The 18383-nt window shown below is 42.9% G+C and overlaps 1 protein-coding gene, 1 non-coding gene and 1 pseudogene across 2 annotated transcripts in view; 2 read left to right on the top strand and 1 right to left on the bottom strand.

Annotated features, from left to right (window-relative positions):
• Positions 1-9872, top strand: part of UBA2 (ubiquitin like modifier activating enzyme 2) — a 48502-nt gene extending 38630 nt beyond the window's left edge. The window contains exons 13-17 of the mRNA XM_004715824.2: positions 219-374; positions 2780-2876; positions 4816-4921; positions 7551-7687; positions 9020-9872. Of these exons, the coding sequence (XP_004715881.1) occupies positions 219-374; positions 2780-2876; positions 4816-4921; positions 7551-7687; positions 9020-9201 (678 nt within the window). The 3' untranslated portion in view covers positions 9202-9872. The remainder of the gene's footprint in view (positions 1-218; positions 375-2779; positions 2877-4815; positions 4922-7550; positions 7688-9019) is intronic.
• A 2015-nt stretch (positions 9873-11887) lies between these two features.
• On the bottom strand, positions 11888-11994 carry LOC115870456. Its single transcript, XR_004046721.1, has one exon. It is a non-coding gene; the product is annotated as a U6 spliceosomal RNA (small nuclear RNA).
• A 4204-nt stretch (positions 11995-16198) lies between these two features.
• LOC101663680 lies at positions 16199-18107 on the top strand (annotated as a pseudogene).
• The last annotated feature ends 276 nt before the right edge of the window (positions 18108-18383 follow it).

The raw sequence follows: 18383 nt of genomic DNA, 5'->3' as shown, positions 1-18383 counted from the left end.
TCTTTAATAAAGTCTTATTAAAAGTTTTTTTAATAAGCTTTTTCCAACAGATTTGAAATGTAGGTCAGAAGGTAGCCTTAAGGCTTCTTGTCATCTAGGAAGGAATATTGAAGTCATTTTTTAATTGGCTGTATAATGGTAAGATTTTAAAAATCATTTATGGTTTATAAAATTTGAACTGATTTCTTGTTTTGTTTTGTTTCCGTCCCCCCAAAAAGATTTTTTTGAATAAGCTTCCAAACCCAAGAAAGAAGCTCCTTGTGCCTTGTGCATTAGATTCTCCCAACCCCAATTGTTATGTTTGTGCCAGCAAGCCAGAGGTGACTGTACGACTGAACGTCCATGAAGTGACTGTTCTCACACTACAAGATAAGGTAAGAGCCGTGCCTGGTTCTCTTCTACAGTGTTACTCTGATAGAAACTAAAAGCAATGTACCGGGTTTACTCTGAAAGGCTCTGAGTCCTGTAGTTTGCGGCTTTGACTTCTTGGGCTTAGCATTGCTTTGAGTTCCTGTATGTGACTCCGTATGTGCTTCATAGTCCAAAAAGGAACGGGTATGTTGATTGAGTTTATACCATAACTGACACAGGTGGATCTCTGTGTTATCATGGCCAGTGGGTGAGATATTTACTCTTTGTTTTCTAGATAGTGGATGTAGGATATATTTGGAGGTCAGATGGGAGATGTCTTTGAATGGTGTGAAGATGGTCTAGTTATGGCAGCGAGCGGACGAGTTGCCTCCGTTATGATTACTTACAGTGGCAGATCTACGTTTCCAGCAGAGCAAAATTCTACTCTGTAATTTTTTATGAAAGTGCATGGATAATCACTTGCAGGATTTGAGGTGCTCTTGGATGATAGACAACTAACTCCCAACACAACCAAATTACGGAGTTCTTGTCATTTGTTTCTTTAGTTCTTTTTCTTTTTTCTTGTACACACAGTTTTATTATTGATTGTACACGGCACAGGCTGAGCTTCTGTTGCTTGCACTTTTATTGTTCCCTGAGTGTTGACTTCAAAATTCTATTTCTTCTCTGTTGTATCTTCCAAATGGCTCTGGTCCGTTTTCTAACCCGGATGGATATCCCACCCTCTCTCCTCTGAACCTAGTATTATTATTGACAGGAGAGAACAGGCATTTGTGCTTATTAAGTAAGGTCCATTTTGGTACACAATCATATGCTCTTGCCCTTAGTATCTCATAATTGTCTCCCCCCCCCACCCCTTATTGATTATTTTGTTTGGGAGGTAATGTCTTTGTTGAGGCTTAAGGACCACTGGTGGTGCTGCCGGGTAACCATTGGGCACACGTTGGCAGTTCAAACGCACTTTCACTTTGGGAGAAGGATGAGGCTATCTGTTCCTGTAAAGCAGCGGTTCTCAACCTGTGGGTCAAGACCCCTTTGGGAGTTGAACAAGGGGTTCGCAGGGTTGTCTAAGACCATCGGAAATTACATATTTCCAATGGTCTTAGGAACCGAGACACCGCTTCTCTATCCATCTCCAGGCGGGTCTGCCCACATGCAGATAAACGCCCACCTACGAGTACCCGGTGTGAAGATTGTTACCCGTGCTACACCATGCTTCAAGACAAAATTTCATTTATTTGTCATTAGAAATAAATATTTCACAATATTGTTTTTGTGATGAATCACAATGATTTAATTATGTTACATTTGTAACAATGAAAATACATCCTGTCTATCAGATATTTACAATTCGTAGCAGTAACAAAATTATAGTTATGAAGTGGCAACAAAAGTAATTTTATGGTTGGGGGTCACCACAGCATGAGGAACTGTGTTAAAGGGTCGCAGCATTAGGGCGTTGAGAACCACTGCCAATACATGGTCACTCATCATAGGGTCTCTGTCTGTCTGGAGTAGCTTGGCAATGGACTTGTTGATGGCATCCAGCCTTTTCAACATGACCTGGTTTGGGTGAGTTAAGTTTAGACCCTGATAAGATAAAGCATCTGTATACCCGAGTACAATATATCCATAGAGCCAGAGTGGGTGATGTGTTATTTTCTTCTTTGGGAAAGGAAGATGGGTTTTTTATGTTGTTATTGAAAAGGAAGATGTTTTAAAGACTCAAATGACCCACTTTGGGGATCACTTTGCATTATTCATCTTGTTAAACTTACTTAATGTCAAATACTTCTCATTAGATATTAGAAAGAATATATCTTTTTTACCCTAATGCTGCTTGATAATGATTTTGTCCCAGAACTGGTCATACAGCACAACTTGATTTGAATTTCTCTCTTTGAGGTGGACAACAGGACATGTACACTAACTAGCAAGTGGTGATTACTATCAATAAAACACCTGCCACTACAGGGCTGGCACAGGCAATGAATGAGATAGATAGGCCAATGTCTAGCTCAGTACCTAATCTGTACAGAAAGAGAAAATGCAAGAGCCAACCAAGAAGTTCTTGATAACGCATTGGAGGAAGTTTACGTAATACCCTGGGGGTGGGGGGCTGAACAACAGGGAAGCGGTTCGAGGGAGACAGCGGATGGTGTAAGACATGAAAAGAATAGCAATCTATAATTTGTGAAGGGTTCACGAGGGTGGTGGTGGGGGGGGAGAAGCTGATAGCAAGGACTCAAGTGGAAAGAAACTGTTTTTAAAATGATGATGGCAACATATGTACAAATGTGCTTGATGAAATTGATGTATGGATTGTTACAAGAGCTGTAAGAGACCTCAATAAAATGATTTATTTTTTTAAATTGTTTTAATATTTTAAAGTTTTTTTTACTTGCAGATAGTAAAAGAAAAATTTGCCATGGTAGCACCAGATGTGCAAATTGAAGATGGGAAAGGAACAATCTTAATATCTTCAGAAGAAGGAGAAACAGAAGGTATTAGTGGTTCATTCATTATACCCCTCATTTGCCTAAGGGAAAGAATGCACATAATTTTATTCAGCTATCTTACTCATTTCACAGCTGAGCATTGAGCTCAACATGCTGAAAAGGAAATGTTTGGGCATCAAGTCAGGTCCTGAGGTCCACAGTCCAAGGTTTGGGGATTCCATGTTGTCATGCTGTCCAGAGCTGGTCAGATTCTCTGACCTGTTCAAAGAGAGCCCAGTGTGCAAGTTGTGTAAGATTTGTAGAGTAACCATGTGCTCTTGTCTACTTTCAAGTAACCTCCTTGCCTGGCAGCTAAATTAGTGATTAGAAGGCGGCTCTGGCTGTTGATGGTATAAAACTACATGTGTTTTGTCTTAATAGCCTTTCATTACTGTGTAGCAGACGATATTGCTGAAAATCAGTGCCTTTATTTATTTTGATTCGAGAATCTCTTAAATTTCTGGAAGCACAAAATAGAAGAAAATAGGTTTGTTACTTTCAAAGTGCTTCAAACATCCAATGAAAACCAATTCGGTTATATATCATGAACTATGTAACAAATGGGTTTTACAGTGATTATAGGAAAATGCCCACTTTTGATTCTCATTGTTGCCCTTTTTAAAAGTTCAAGCAAGTCGTTTTATTAGGCCATTTATTTTATAAGGAATACATTTGATCCTGCTATGGCTTTCTTCATTAGACTCTCATCCCGGCTACCCCTTCTTCAGACCACGCTCATCACTCTGACTAGGCCCGTCACATTGGCAGCTCATCTCTGGGGGGACTGTTTTAGTTGATCTTTCGTATCCCAATTTTGTCAGTTTACCCTTCACTTCAGAAAGCTGGAGGCACTCTTTTACCTACATAGTGGCTTAACCACATGTTGGTTCAGTGGTCACTTCAGTTTACTATTCCAGTTCCTGGCGCTTATTTAAATATTGTGATTCCTAGATTTTGTTTCTTGTCAAATTACTTGAGATGTTAGGTCATGTGAAATTGAAAGCTACATTTTGGTAGCCTGTTCAGGGTATAGGTTGACTACTCAGACCTCACTGTAGCCAGCTGTTGTCAACACTAAAAAAGATAAAGCTTGTCTGTAAACATCAACTCTTCCCTGTAGCTGAAGAGGAGGGCACCTTTGTTAGACTTAGAAGTAGGGCCGTTGCCTGAATTCTGGCTTCAGAGATGCTTATGACCGAAGATAAGAAAACCCACATTAGTTTTTCAGCATGTTGGGCCTAGTGTTTGTGGTTAAGTGAAGGAATATGGAAGGAGAGAGTAGGCTCAGAGGTGGAGGCGTGGGTGGGAGGGTCCATTCTCCAGAGACACTCCAGATAGATTAAACAATTAAAATAAAAAAATAAATCTGGAAATAATCTCGAAGAAAAAGCAATTTCTTTTTAGAGAATTCCATGAAAAGACACTTTAAAAATGAGACGGTCGTTAGATTAAATACAGTGTCAGGTATTATGGATACCGGTCAGCGGCTTCTACAGCGTATGCCTTTTTGGAGCAAATATCCCAGGAGTATTTAAGTGTGAAGTAGATCAAGTGTTTTGAAAAGAGAGGGTAAAATGAAAGGGAAACGAGAAGGCACTGCTATATGAATCCTGGCTGTTTGTACAGACCAACAGGAGCATTTGAAAATGCAAGTGAGAATGGATGAGTCGGCAGGGTCCTACAGCAGGTCGAGGGGGTTAGAGAGACGGCCCTTTACTTGAGTAGATTTACTGAATTCCAGTGAGTGGCAGGCAAAGCTCTGCGTGGTACATACTGAAGATATTGAAGTGGAGCAGAAATGACATGGAGCATAGAGGTAGATTGGCGTGGTGTGTTTTGAGGAGACCTTCACCAGCTCCTCTGACTTTATGTTGACAAAGCGGGGTTGTTTTTAATCCCTACCAATGTAAGTACCGGTACCTAAAATTCTTTTCACGTTTTCTAGGTAATAATCACAAGAAGTTGTCAGAATTTGGAATTCGAAATGGTAGTCAACTTCAAGCCGATGATTTCCTTCAGGACTACACTTTATTGATCAACATCCTTCATAGGTAGGAACTGTCAATAAGTTTTAGAAATTACTGGGATAATGCAGTATATTTGCTGGAGTTAGCCATTCACCTACGTTAGAATTCAGGAATAAGCAAAACATGCTTACTAGGTAGGAAACTCATCGTTGGTGTCTAATCAGGCCTAGAGAGACTTAGAAGGCTGGGTCTTTAGATTTTTAATTGGCAATGAATTCATTTTGATCATTAAACTGAAAGAAAATGTTCAATTATTTGTAAAGTTTCCCTAGAAAGTGTGTTGAGAGTGCATTCTGTGACAGTGTACCAAGAAAGGTTAAAAATTACTCGACTTATAATTTTTTTAATTGTTGGTAGTGTGCACAGCACAACATAATACCAACCAACCACTTTTTAACATATAAAAGTCAGTAATACTGATTACATTCTATGAGTTATACAACCCTCCTTGCCCATTTTCTGAGTTACTCATGCTCATTAACAGTTTAGTGCCCCCTAAGGTACCCAGACAATCTTTCGAGGCGGTGTTGTCAATTTGATCCCCTATCAGTAGACTTTTTTACTAGCTAAGCTAAGCCATTTTTTGGTTTTAAGATGACTGAAGGGAAGGTGTTTTGTGTTTAAAGATTTTTTTTTTTCTTTTTACTTGCCGCCTACTTAAAAAGAAGTTTTTAAAAAATACTTGCATTACTGAATATGTGTGTGTGGTAATATAGTAGATGATTCTCTTGGTGTGGTCATCAATTATTAAACCAGGCATGTTTTTGTATATTCATTGGTAACCTCCAGAGGCACCCTGACTTTCAACTTCTGGATGACATTTGACAAAGGATTGCTGTTGTGTTGGCACTTGCTTCATTCATTTTGCCTGTTTGTCTATTACGTTTTTTGCACCAGGTTTATGAAAGAATGTGAATTAGTAGTAGAATGATTATTAAGCTTCATATATATATATATATATATCAAGTTTCATAAGCTTACAAATTTGAGTTGTAGGTAAATATTGCTAGCTGTAACTTCTAGTCCTAGTTGGGCACACTATACAAGTGATAAATTTAAGTTCAGTTGTGAAAGGACACAATTTGTGGGGGAACCAGCCTCTATAGGGTCTTAAGGAGCGGTTGTGTAATTGAAAGGAATAAAGAAAGAGACAGATAAAAAGTTTGGGATGCTTACCTCCGCCATGAAGGAGAGAGAGAGAGAAAGTACACACACTAGTATATTTTCCACCTTATATAGTCTCAGGACACGCAGACCTCATTAATTACTTATGTAACAAGGTGGGCAGCATCTTAACCTTAGAGGTCCCTGGGCTCATTGGGGAAGAAACCTGCACAGGGGAGTCCACTGCCCCTTGAGCAGGGAGAAGGAAAGAAACATGTCTGCTCGTATAGTAACAGTGATTTGCTTGTGAAGAGGTATCATCAAGGTAGCACTGTTGTGGGAGGACATTGCGGGGATGATTTTTAGACCGGAGAAAGTGACTGGGACTCATTTTCAACTCACAAATGTGAAGGCTTTTCTCCACCAGATTCCTGGCCTTCCAGGCTTCTTAATCACAAGCATAGAGAATTAGTCCACGTACACTCTCTTCCCGGTCCTGTCTCCCACAGCAGTGGACATATATAATGAAACGGATATGTATTCTTTGGTGCCTGAACGAAAAGGCATAATTTTGATTGCTTTGTTTTTAATAATTTTTTAGACTTTTGGGACTGGAATACCACCCTACCCTCACCACTGAATAACATTTTGGTGGGTGGGGTGGGTCATGCATTGTTTTTATGCATGTTTTTGGGACCTCACGACATGTACAAAGGCCAATAAAAATGCAGCAGGGCCCCAGAAACCTTTGAAGTACCTAAAATACTAAAGAACTGCTTAAGATCAAATTGTGATTAGATTGTGTAGAATCTGTTTGTCATGGTATTTGAAGAAATGAAAGACCTTCTTTAATCATAGGTATAGATTCTGAAATGAATCCACGTGAAAATTAAATGCCAAACTCCCTGCCTTCAAGTCCCTTCTGACTCCCAGTGCCCTTATATGGCAGGGGAACAGTCCCCCCTGTGCCTTTCCAATACGGTAAATCTTTACAGGGGCTGAAAGCCTTAAGTGTCTCCCAGAAACCTAACCATAGTAGGGTATAAAGACTTAGATCCTTTTAGTTATTCTTTTAAATGACTAAATTATATTACTTTAAATTGTTTCAAGTTACGTTGATAATGCCACGAAGCTGTAGCCAGTCACTGATCATTATGTCTAGAAACTGGGATGGGAGCTGGTTTTGCTGTGTATTAACCTAAAAAGAAAATAAATGCAAATAAAAGGTAGCTGTGCCAAGCATTTAGCATGGCTTTGGGAGAGGGAAATTTTAAAGCTGGTGTTTTATTGGTGATTAATCTCACCTGCACATAGTTTTTTTATAAAAGCTAAGTGATACCAAAGAGGCTATAATTTTAGGAAGAGACTTCCATTCAGGTAGTGAGCCTTTTTTTCTTAGAGATGTGTCTCATCTGTCTGGAAGGGGTGGGAGTGAGGGAGGATTTTAGTGAGAGTTTATTTACATCATTTCCCAGTCGATCTGGTGCTCCTTGGCTTTGTTAATAGTCGTAGTTGTGGATTGGTTTTATAGTATGCACTTCTCTTACAGTGAAGACCTAGGAAAGGATGTTGAATTTGAAGTGGTTGGTGATGCTCCAGAAAAAGTAGGACCAAAACAAGCAGAAGATGCTGCCAAAAGTATAACCAATGGAAGTGATGATGGAGCTCAACCTTCTACGTCCACAGGTAAGTCATGGCCTGTAAGGTGTAATTAGCCACCAAAGTATATAGCAACAATTTGATTATTTTTATGAACATTGACCCTAAATAGAAATCCACACAGAGCTGTATGTTAGTTTGACATTGGTTGTTTCAGTGATGCTTTGAATTCATAAACCACGGAGAAAGACCTTGAAGACTGAGGAGTATATCGTGGGAATTAGACATACGTTGTTGTTTAATGGGTTTTTACAACTGGAAACAGTCTTACTGGGGCGTAAAGATAGTTCATTCCTTGTAGTAGTTGTGGGTCTTGTATGCCTGTTTTACTTAGGGGAAACAATTCAGTGCATCTTACTATTTTGAGTGAACCAGATGCTTGGTGCATATGCAATTTAAGCATGTTGGAGCTTCTTCAGAACCAGTGTGGTTTGGGTAAAATTCAGCAGAGGGGCTTGTTCTGGGTTTGAATGCTTATGCTGTTTAAATATAACTTCTTATTTACTTTGCCCCGATTTGAATATTCGTTCCTCCTACCCCACCAACTTTTCACTTTTTGTTTCCCCCCGTTTCTCTGTGCCTGTGTCTTTGGCATTCTTCCAAATATGGTTGCTGTGGATTCTGATGTTTTCTGGGAATCGTGGCGCTGTAGAGTGCAATCCACCTGTGGAGCGTGCGTTTGTGACCTCCTTTCCCTACTGAAAGTAGTCTGCCATCCTGTGAGGAGGCTACTGTGGTGGCTTTTGAAAAGTAATTTGAATTGTTCCTTTACTGACCCCCCCACTGTGGGCAGAGTAGATAAAGAGGAGTAACAGGTATTCTGCTTCTACTTTGGTTGGGGGGGGGTGGGGAGGCAAATCCATCTTTCACGTAAGGTTAAGCACCTGAACTATGGAGCTTGACTGCATGAGTTCGAATCCTTGTTGGGGTCACACTGTGAACCCTGGGTAAGTAGATCTGTTGTGCTTTAGTTCCCTTTGCTGGGGCACAGTAATGTGTCTTTGTTGGGTTGTGCCATGATCAAATGCAAATTGCTCAGGAGAGTACCTTGCCCATTGTAAGTGCTATGTAAGTGTCGTTAGTAATTTGTCATTATTGCCGCCATTGTGGATTTATGCAAGTTCCCTTTTCATGTTGCAGAAAGTAGAGATAGACACAAAGAACTGCAATAATTTCTTTGAGTTAGTGTTTTTGTTTTTATTAGAATATAAATAAATAGGTGTTATGTTAAAAACAACACAAATATGTGACATATAAAAGTAAAGTTTCCGAAAGAGTAGCCATTAATAAATTTGGTATGTGCTAGAATAATAATTCTCACACTTTTAACCATTTTTTCCATTTTTTTCGTGAAATAAGCACAAGAGCAAGATGATGTGCTTATAGTTGACTCCGATGAAGAAGGCCCTTCAAATAACACTGGCCACAGTGAAGAAGAGCGAAGTCGCAAAAGGAAATTGGATGAAAAAGATCACGTCAGTGTGAAGAAGTTACGTACAGAACCGGTGGACGAGCTTGATGCTGTCATTGCATTAGATTGAAGAGAAATGGCCCTCCAGACCTGACCTGGATGCCTGAGTCATCTGGGCAGAACCAGGTTTGCTATGTCTTTTGTTCCAAAGGGGAAAAAGCCTCACCATCGACTTTAACATGATTCCGCTCCCTTTGAAAGCATTCGTTTTGCAAGAACAATTAGAAACATTACAGTATGCTGTATTGAAAGTAGGAATATAGTTTTAAAATCCTTTGAACAAAGTGTGTGTATAAACAAGCAGTCATGAGGGGGGAAAAAAACAGTAAAATGCATGTTTTGTTTTAATGTAAATATCCGTAGGTATCATTTAATAGTTTTAAAATATTGTGGTTTAGTAAAGTTGATACCTGGTTATAAATATTATGCCTTTATTTTTGGTTAGAAAAAGAATTATTTTTAGCCTAGATCTAACCATTTTCATACTCTTAACTGAAGCAGATTCAGACGTATCGAGTGCTATGCATTGAAACTTGTTTTAAATGTTAACTAGCACTGTATATTACTGTAAAACGATGCTAATTTACTCCAGTTTTCAGTTTGTACTGCCTGGTATGTCTCTGTAAGAAGCCAGTTTTTGTGTATTGTTACAGTTTCAGGTTATTTATATTTGACGTTTTGTAAAACTCAAATACAACTATACTGTACTTGGACCAAATAAATGTCATTGCTTACTTGTTACACCTGCCTGCACAGCTCACATTTATGCTTTCTTGCTGGGCTAGCCATTATGTATACGTCAGGCATTCTGAGTTCTTCCCATGTGTTTAAAAAAAATCCCTGGTTTGCCATAGATGAGTACTTTATAAAATAAAGCTTTTTATGGCAATGTTGCTTTCTAAAAACCTTGAGTTGTCAATGGTTGGCTTTTTGGTGAGCATGTTGGTGATCTTTACCCAGCACCAATGACTTGCAGAGCCTTGCCTCTGAGGTGCCAGCTGGTACCAGAGCTTTCCTGCAGCTAGCTGGGTTGTCCCAATTCACCAGAGTCCCTGGAACTCAGAAGGCCTTGGCCCTTGAAGTACTCTTCATCACACATGAATGTTCCCTGAGCTTTCAAGAGAACAAAAAACATCTTCCCATTTGTATACCTGTGCCATTGGTGTTTTGGGCCACTGATTTACTTGTATTTTAGAACCAATTTTCAAATTAATAGTTCATTTTATTGATCCAATACAATTCTTACTCTGTCATTCAGCTTAAGAGGTTTTTCAGAACAAAATTAAAAGCACCTTATAAGACAGAGAACTGCCTCATCGATTTCCCAAAGCTGTACAGAACCTTTATGAAGCAGGTTTCCACATCCTTTCTTCCATGGAAGAAAGTGGGTTCAAACCACTGACATTTTGGTTAACAGCTGAGTGTTTTGACTACTGGGCCACTAGGGCTCCCTTAAAATTGCCTGCTGCTCCTTGTTTTATGTTGTTTGTACATTCGGCCTGCAATAGCAGCTCTCGTTGCATCGGTTTGAGTAAGACTAGGCCCTCGTGCTGCTTGAAGTCTCCAGAATAGAGCCAGCCTTCTGATTACAGCAATCTGATCCCCACCCACAAATTCGCCTGTTGATGTTCACTCTGCCTTGAGATATTTAGATGGAGATTCATCTTCCTCCAGAAAAAAACTTCTCATTTACCAAACTATATACCTTAGACTTTAGTGCCCTGGAGTAAGTTTGGGGTTCTGAATTCTCCGTTCTTTACACCTCATCCTGCTTTGTAGACATACTCAACAATGCATGAATGGCATTTTGAATTCTTTGGATTTTTCGCCTTCCCCTTTGAATGTACACAGTGTTAGTGCATTCTTTAGATGTACTTCCCCTTTTCATTAAGCCACATCAGTAGTTTTCATTTTTGCCGTATCCATACTACCTTTTCTAACAATTTCCATCCATTTTCCTCCTTTTATAAATTAAAGTTTTACCAACACCAACGGGCTGATCTGATTTGTTTGACTAGATAGCCAAGCCCCACTGCTTTCAAGTCTCTGGACTATGGAGATTCTTTAGATCTGAGGTAATAGTTTTGTGGGGAGGGGAACTTGTTAAGGACCTTTCCTTGTCAGTTCTCCAGTCTAGCAGCTCCATTTGCCACTGAAATACAATGATGACCAGCAGCCTCGCAGCCTCGTGGGTACTCATGTTTAACTAGAAAGATCATTGCTCAGGATGTATCACGAGGAGATTCGGCATTTCTAAAATAGAACATGTGCACTTAATGAAATAGCTGATGAGGCAAAGGTCATCAGGGGATCCCAAAACCATTAGGTTAAAGGAGAAAATTTCAGAGGGGACCGATCTGGCTGTCACCATCCTAACTGATCAAATATTTTATCACTGATGGGACTATCTATGATATGATCATGAACACAACAGTACTGTGCCAGAAACCTTGGCTAACTCAATATGAGGTGATCAGAATGAACAAACTCCATTAAAAGGGAAATAATCAGACCATTACAGAATGTGGATTAGCCCTTAACTCAGCTAGCTGCATATCGATGTCATTAAAATGGAGGTGGTTTTAGATTTTAGGAAATTAAAGAAGTAATTGAATCCATTTGTGTCTTGGTTCAACAAAGGAGTTCCTGTGACAAATTGGGGAATTGGAAGTTGGAATGGACATTAGATGATGGAATTGTTTTGTTTTTTTTAAACATTTTGTTGGGGGCTCGTGTAATTCTTTTTTTTTTTTTTTTTAAATATGGAACGCTTCACGAATTTGCGTGTCATCCTTGCGCAGGGGCCATGCTAATCTTCTCTGTATCGTTCCAATTTTAGTATATGTGCCGCCGAAGCAAGCACTCGTGTAATTCTTAACCACAATCTATACATACATCCATTGTGTCAAGCACATTTGTACATTTGTTGCCCTCATCATCCTCAAAACGTTTGCTTCCTACTTGAGCCCTTAATATTAGCTCCTCATTTTCCCCCTCCCTCCCCATTTGTCATATTTTACACAATTCGACGTCTCCCTTCACCGACTTTTCTGTTGTCTGTCCCCCAGGGAGGAAGTTATATGTAGATCCCTGTAATCAGTTCTCCCCCTCTACCCCACCTTCCCTCCACCCTCCAGGTATCACCACTCTTACCACTGGTCCTGAAGGGATCATCTGTCCTGGATTCCCTGTGTTTCCAGTTCTTACCTGTACCAATGTACGTCCGTCCTCTGGTCTAGCCAGATTTGTATGGTAGAATTGGAATGATAGTGCGGGAGGAAGTATTTTAAGAACTGGAGGAAAGTATGTTTCATCATTGCTACCCTGCAAGCTGACTGGCTCATCTCCGTGACCCTTCAGTAAGGGGGTGTCCAGGTGGGCTTTGGGTCTCCACTCTGCACTCACCCACCTTAACAATAAGATTTTTTGTTCTTTGCCTGATACCTGATCCCATTGACATCTCGTGACCACACAGGCTGGTGTGCTTCTTCCATGTGGGCTTTGATGTTTCTGAGCTAGATGGGAATTGTTTTCTTACACAAGTTATATAGGCCGATGTCATTCTTAGGGTTATCAAAAACCTTTTAAATGATTTCTGATGGCACAGTGATGCCCTGCGAACTAAATGGTGGTTCTAAGCCGTCAGGCGGGTGACATGAAAAGGTCGCCTTGGAAACTGGGACAATTCTACTCTGTCCCTCCAGGGTCACGATGAGAAGGAATTAACAGGACAGCAGTGGGTTTGGGGGTGTTTTGGTTTTGTTAAGGTTTTTTTCATCCTCCTGCTTCCAGACTGATTGAGGGAGAATTTTCTTCTATTTGATTCTCCAGAGAACGAGAGTGAGTAGATGTCCCTGTTGCTGAAAATTATGTGTGTCAAGTATGTTTGAAGTGTACTTGCCCGGTGGATAAGAGACATGGGCAAATTTAAGACTCCTATAATCCTTTTGGAAAATACAGGAAATGTGAAGAAAATATGTCAGTATATGTTTGAAACGTGATTTGCAGATTGCCTCATATTTTCTCTGTACCTTAAAGCCATATTCCCGAAATTAAAAAATTTTAATGTGACCATTTGCAAGAAGGATACAGAGAAGTTTTTCCTTAAAAAAATTTTTTTTTAAATTGTGATTTGGGCAAAAGTTTACAGAGCCAATTGGTTTTCCATTTAACAATTCGTTAACATTCTTGATTCATGACAACTGTTGTAATCCCCACAATGTCACAGCACGCTCCCACTTCCTGTACTTACAGTTCCCGGTCATTCTTTTCTGTCCCTTCCTGTCTTCTGAGCTTTATCCCTGGGCAAATACCTACATGATTGTTCTAGGGGATGTGTGCCTCCATGGTGGTTATTTACCTTATTGACCTGTCTAAACTGTTTAGCTGGAGGTTAAGTTATGGGAGTGCACTCAGTTCCTGGTTGAGAGGGTGGGTAAGGGCCATAGTCTAATATTCAACTGTCTATTCCAATCAGTGAGTCTGGTCTGTTTTTAATGACTGAGCTTTTTTCTATATTTTCCTCACTCTGAGCAAGAAGGAGCCCTGGTGGCTTAGTTGGGTTGCTAACTGCATTGTGTCAACAGTTCTAAACCCCTGGCCACTCTGCAGAAGAAAGACGGGCTTTTACTCCCGGAAAGAGTTACGGTGTCGGTAACACTCCGTGGAGGTTCTCCCATGTCCTAAAGGGTTGCTATGAGTCGGCCTCCACTTGGTGGCAGTGAGTGGATTTTAGTATCCAAACAAGACCTTTTCCATACTGTGATTCCTTTCAGAGCAGTCAGCAGTGGTACCTGGGCACACTCAAGTTCTGGTCTCAGGGTCAGGGAAACAGGTCCACGTGGTCCATTCATTCTTTGAACTGTTGCCTTGTGACTTTGATTCTTTTCACTTTTTGTTTGATTATGTCTTAGGTTTCTATAACTTTGCCCCTGTATGTATGCTCCACTATATTCAAGAACATATGCACATAATATATAGAAATGTTGCCTTTGTCAAATGTGTGTATGCACGTATATATATTTGTGGGCATGATTCTACCTGCCTTGCCACCACTGTTCAACCTGGAAGGATAGTATGTCTTGGAAGAATAGTATGGCGTGGTGTCTGACCTCTGACTTCATGCTTAAGAAGGACAACTTAGCCCGAGGCTGATTCCTGAGAGGTCACACCTACATCGACCCTCTAACCTCCTAATTGACACTCCCAAGTCACTCTTCTCGGTTGGGTTTAATAATTCATTGTAGTGGTCACACAATCAGACCATACTCATTAGTATAGGGTTATTAGGGCAGTTGAGAAGTTACAATTCAGGATCAGATATGCTCAGAATACAGAATACAGTAGAAACAGCCTGTTTTCAGCCATGCAGCCCTTGCCCTCTGCCCTACTCAGGCAATGTTACAAAGCTTTTTGAGTGCTGGTAACACACACTCCAAAGATCCCGCTGTACTCTGTCCTTAGCGCTCTCTCTGTGAATCAGTAAGCCTAGCTCTCCCAATTAAAAGCCAGGAGGTAGCCTTCCACCCACAAGCACTCAGCTAACTCTCTCCATGGGCTTGGAAGCCTACCACCGCCTCATGCTCCTATGTCTGCAACTGCCACTCCGGTCACAGCTTGCTTGCTCTCCTGGATGGAGGGAGTTCCATGTACAGGGATCTTGGGGTCCAGAGGATGCACTCCACTCCTTTTTTTTTAAAAACATTTTATTAGGGGCTCATACAACTTATCGCAATCCATACACACATCAATTGTGTAAAGCGCATTTGTACATCATTCTCAAAACATTTTCTCTCCACTTAAACCCCTGACATTAGGTCCTCATTTTCCTCTCCCTCCCCGCTCCCCCGTCCCTCATGAGCCCTTGATAGTTTATAAATTGGTATTTTGTCATATCTTGCCCTGTCCGACATTTCCCTTCACCCACTTTTCGGTTGTCTGTCCCCCAGGGAGGAGGTCACACACAGTTCCTTGTAATCGGTTCCCTCTTTCCTACCCACTCTCCCTTTACCCTCCCTGTTTCGCCACTCACGCCACTGGTCCTGTAGGGCTCATCCGCCCTGATTCCCTGTATTTTCAGTTCCTATCTGTACCAGTGTACCTCCTCTGGTCTAGCCAGATCCACTCCTTTCTTGATGATAGTGAAACCCCCCCATTCTTGCTTCTGAAGTTGCTTATTTTAAACCTAGTGGGATGACAAACTGACCAGTCCCCTCATTGAATCTCCATATTCCTGATTTGCATAATCCCACCCAGTCACTTGGGGGAATTACAAATTAAAATTACAAATTATTCGAAGAGTCATATTAAGTAATTCACCACAACTCTAGTTAGTAAATCACTAATTCTCGTTCCCTACCAATGCTGGTAACTTTCAAAGGCTGTTTCTGTGAGTAAACTTTCTAGTTTTTGTTGCAGTAATGGTCTCGTATTGCACATGTCCATGTGTTGACTTCATTTCATCCGTTGCCCCTGTACTGTACCGAGCATGATGTTCTCCTGACAACATGCCCAAAGTGCGTGAGGCAAAGCCTCGCCATCCTTGTCTCCAAGGAACACTCTTGACATACTTCTTCCAAGACAGGTTGGTTTGTTCTTTTGGCAGTCCATGGTATAGTACCATAAGTCAAATGTATTGTTCTTTATTTTATGTCCAATTTTCACATGCATATGAGGTAGTAATTGAAAATACCATGACTTGGGTTAGGCATACCTTAGTCCTCAGAGTAACAATTTTGCTTTTTCACACCATAAAGAGGTCTTGTGCAGCAGAGTCACCCAATGCGATGTGTCGTTTGATCTCAATTGCTGTTTCCATGGTCATTGGTTGTGGAGCCAAGCATGATGAAATCCTCGACAACTTCAAACTTTTCTCCATTTATCGTGATGTTGCCTGTTGTTCCAGTTTTGAAAATTGTGGTTTTCTTTTCATTGAGTTACAGGAGCCTTGGTGGTGTAGTGAGTTCACATGGGGCTGCTAACCACAAGGTCAGCAGTTTGAAACCTCACAAGAAAGAAAAATGAGGCTTTCCACTCCCATTAAGAGTTAATCTCGATTAAAGATAGCGGCGGAGTGGAGTCACTCCCCGATGGACTCGCCGGTCCCAGCCTCGATGTTCGCCCCCAAGCCCAGCTTCCCGGGGCGGCACGGGCCGCGGCGAGGACGCCAAGGCGCTCAACGGCGAGTCGGAGCTGGACCTCACTAGCAAGCTGGTCCTAGTGAGCCGTACATCAGAGCAGTATGACAGCCTCCTTCGGCAGATGTGGGAGAGGATGGACGAGGGATGCGGAGAGACCATATATGTCACTGGGCAGGGATCAGATGGGACTGAGTACGGGCTGAGCGAGGCAGACATGGAGGCCTCCTACGCTACTGTGAAGAGCATGGCCGAGCCGTCATCCTGCGGGAGCGGCAGGAAGCTGGCGGCCGAGTCCGGGACTACCTGGTGCGGAAGCGTGGGAGACAATGACTTCCTGGAGGTCAGGGTGGCAGTAGTGGGCAACGTGGACGCCGGCAAAAAGCACGCTTCTTGGGGTCCTGATGCAGGGGAGCTGGACAACGGCCGGGGCTTTGCCCGCCAGAAGCTCTGCCACAAGCACGAGATTGAGTCAGGACGTCCCAGCAGCGTGGGCAACGACATCCTGGGTTTCGATAGCGAAGGCAATGTGGTGAACAAGCCGGACAGCCACGGGGGCAGCCTGGAGTGGACCAAGATCTGCGAGAAGTCCACCAAGGTCATTACCTTCATCGACTTGGCTGGCCATGAGAAATACCTCAAGACTACGGTGTTTGGCATGACCGGCCACTTACCGGACTTCTGCGTGCTCATGGTGGGCAGTAATGCTGGCATCGTGGGATGTCCAAGGAGCACCTGGGCCTGGCCTTGGCTCTCAATATGCCCGTCTTTGTGGTGGTCACCAAGATCGACATGTGTCCTACCAACATCCTGCAAGAAACACTGAAGTTGCTGCAGCGCCTGCTGAAGTCGCCGGGGTGCCGCAAGATCCCCGTTCTGGTGCAGAGTAAGGACACGTGATTGTCATGGCCTCCAACTTCAGCTCCGAGAGGATGTGCCCGATATTCCAGATCTCCAACGTCACGGGTGAGAGCCTGGACCTGCTGAAGATGTTCCTCAACCTGCTGTCCCCGCGTACCAGCTACCGGGAGGAGGAGCCCGCTGAGTTCCAGATCGACGACACCTACTCAGTCCTGGGTGTAGGGACAGTGGTGTCGGGGACAACCCTGAGGGGCCTGATCAAATTGAACGACACCCTGCTGCTGGGCCCGGACCCCCTGGGCAACTTCCTGTCCATCCACCGCAAGCGCATGCCTGTCAGGGAGGTGCGGGGCGGCCAGACGGCCTCCTTTGCTCTCAAGAAGATCAAGCGCTCGTCCATCTGGAAGGGCATGGTGATGGTTTCCCTGCGCCTGAACCCCCAAGCCTCCTGGGAGTTTGAGGCGGAGATCCTCGTTCTGCACCACCTCACCACGATCAGCCCTCGATACCAGGCCATGGTGCACTGCGGGAGCATCAGGCAGACGGCCACCATCCTGAGCATGGACAAGGACTGCCTGCGCACTGGGGACAAGGCCACAGTGCACTTCCGCTTCATCAAGACCCCTGAGTACCTGCACATCGACCAGCGGAAGGCCGCACCAAGGCCGTGGGCACCATCACCAAGCTCCTGCAGACCACCAACAACTCCCCGATGAACTCTAAGCCCCAGCAGATTAAAATGCAGCCCACGAAAAAGGGCCCCCCTGCGCAAACGAGAAGAGGAAGGTGCCTGTGGGGCCAGCAGTTGGTGGCCCCCCCACCCGGGGACGAGGCTGCCTCTCCAGGGGCCATGCAGCCAGCTGCAGCCAGCGGTCTCCAGTCACAGCCCAAGCCCAGCAGTGGGGGCAGGCGACGGGGTGGCCAGCGGCACAAGGTCAAGTCCCAGGGAGCCTGTGTAACGCCTGCCAGCCGCTGCTGACTGGGCCGGCCCACCTCCAGCACCGAGAGAGCCTCACCCTGGCCACTGCAGAGCCGTCCCCCACACCCCCGCTTTCCAGGGGGCTAGAATTTATAAGCTGAGGCACTTGGCCAGACTTCCTGAGGACTGACTGTCACCCCCTCCCCATCTTCCTGCCCATCCACACGTTTTTTGTTTGTTTGTTTGTTTTAAACATTTTATTAGGGGCTCATACAACTGTTATCGCAATCCATACACACATCAATTGTGTAAAGCGCATTTGTACATCATTCTCAA

This window comes from Echinops telfairi, unplaced genomic scaffold (genome assembly GCF_000313985.2).
Source record: "Echinops telfairi isolate 266 unplaced genomic scaffold, ASM31398v2 ScPeMD7_655;HRSCAF=1070, whole genome shotgun sequence".
Classification (NCBI taxonomy): Eukaryota; Metazoa; Chordata; class Mammalia; order Afrosoricida; family Tenrecidae; genus Echinops; species Echinops telfairi.
Note: the sequence above shows the minus strand (reverse complement) of the source record. Positions and strands in the feature narration are given on the sequence as shown.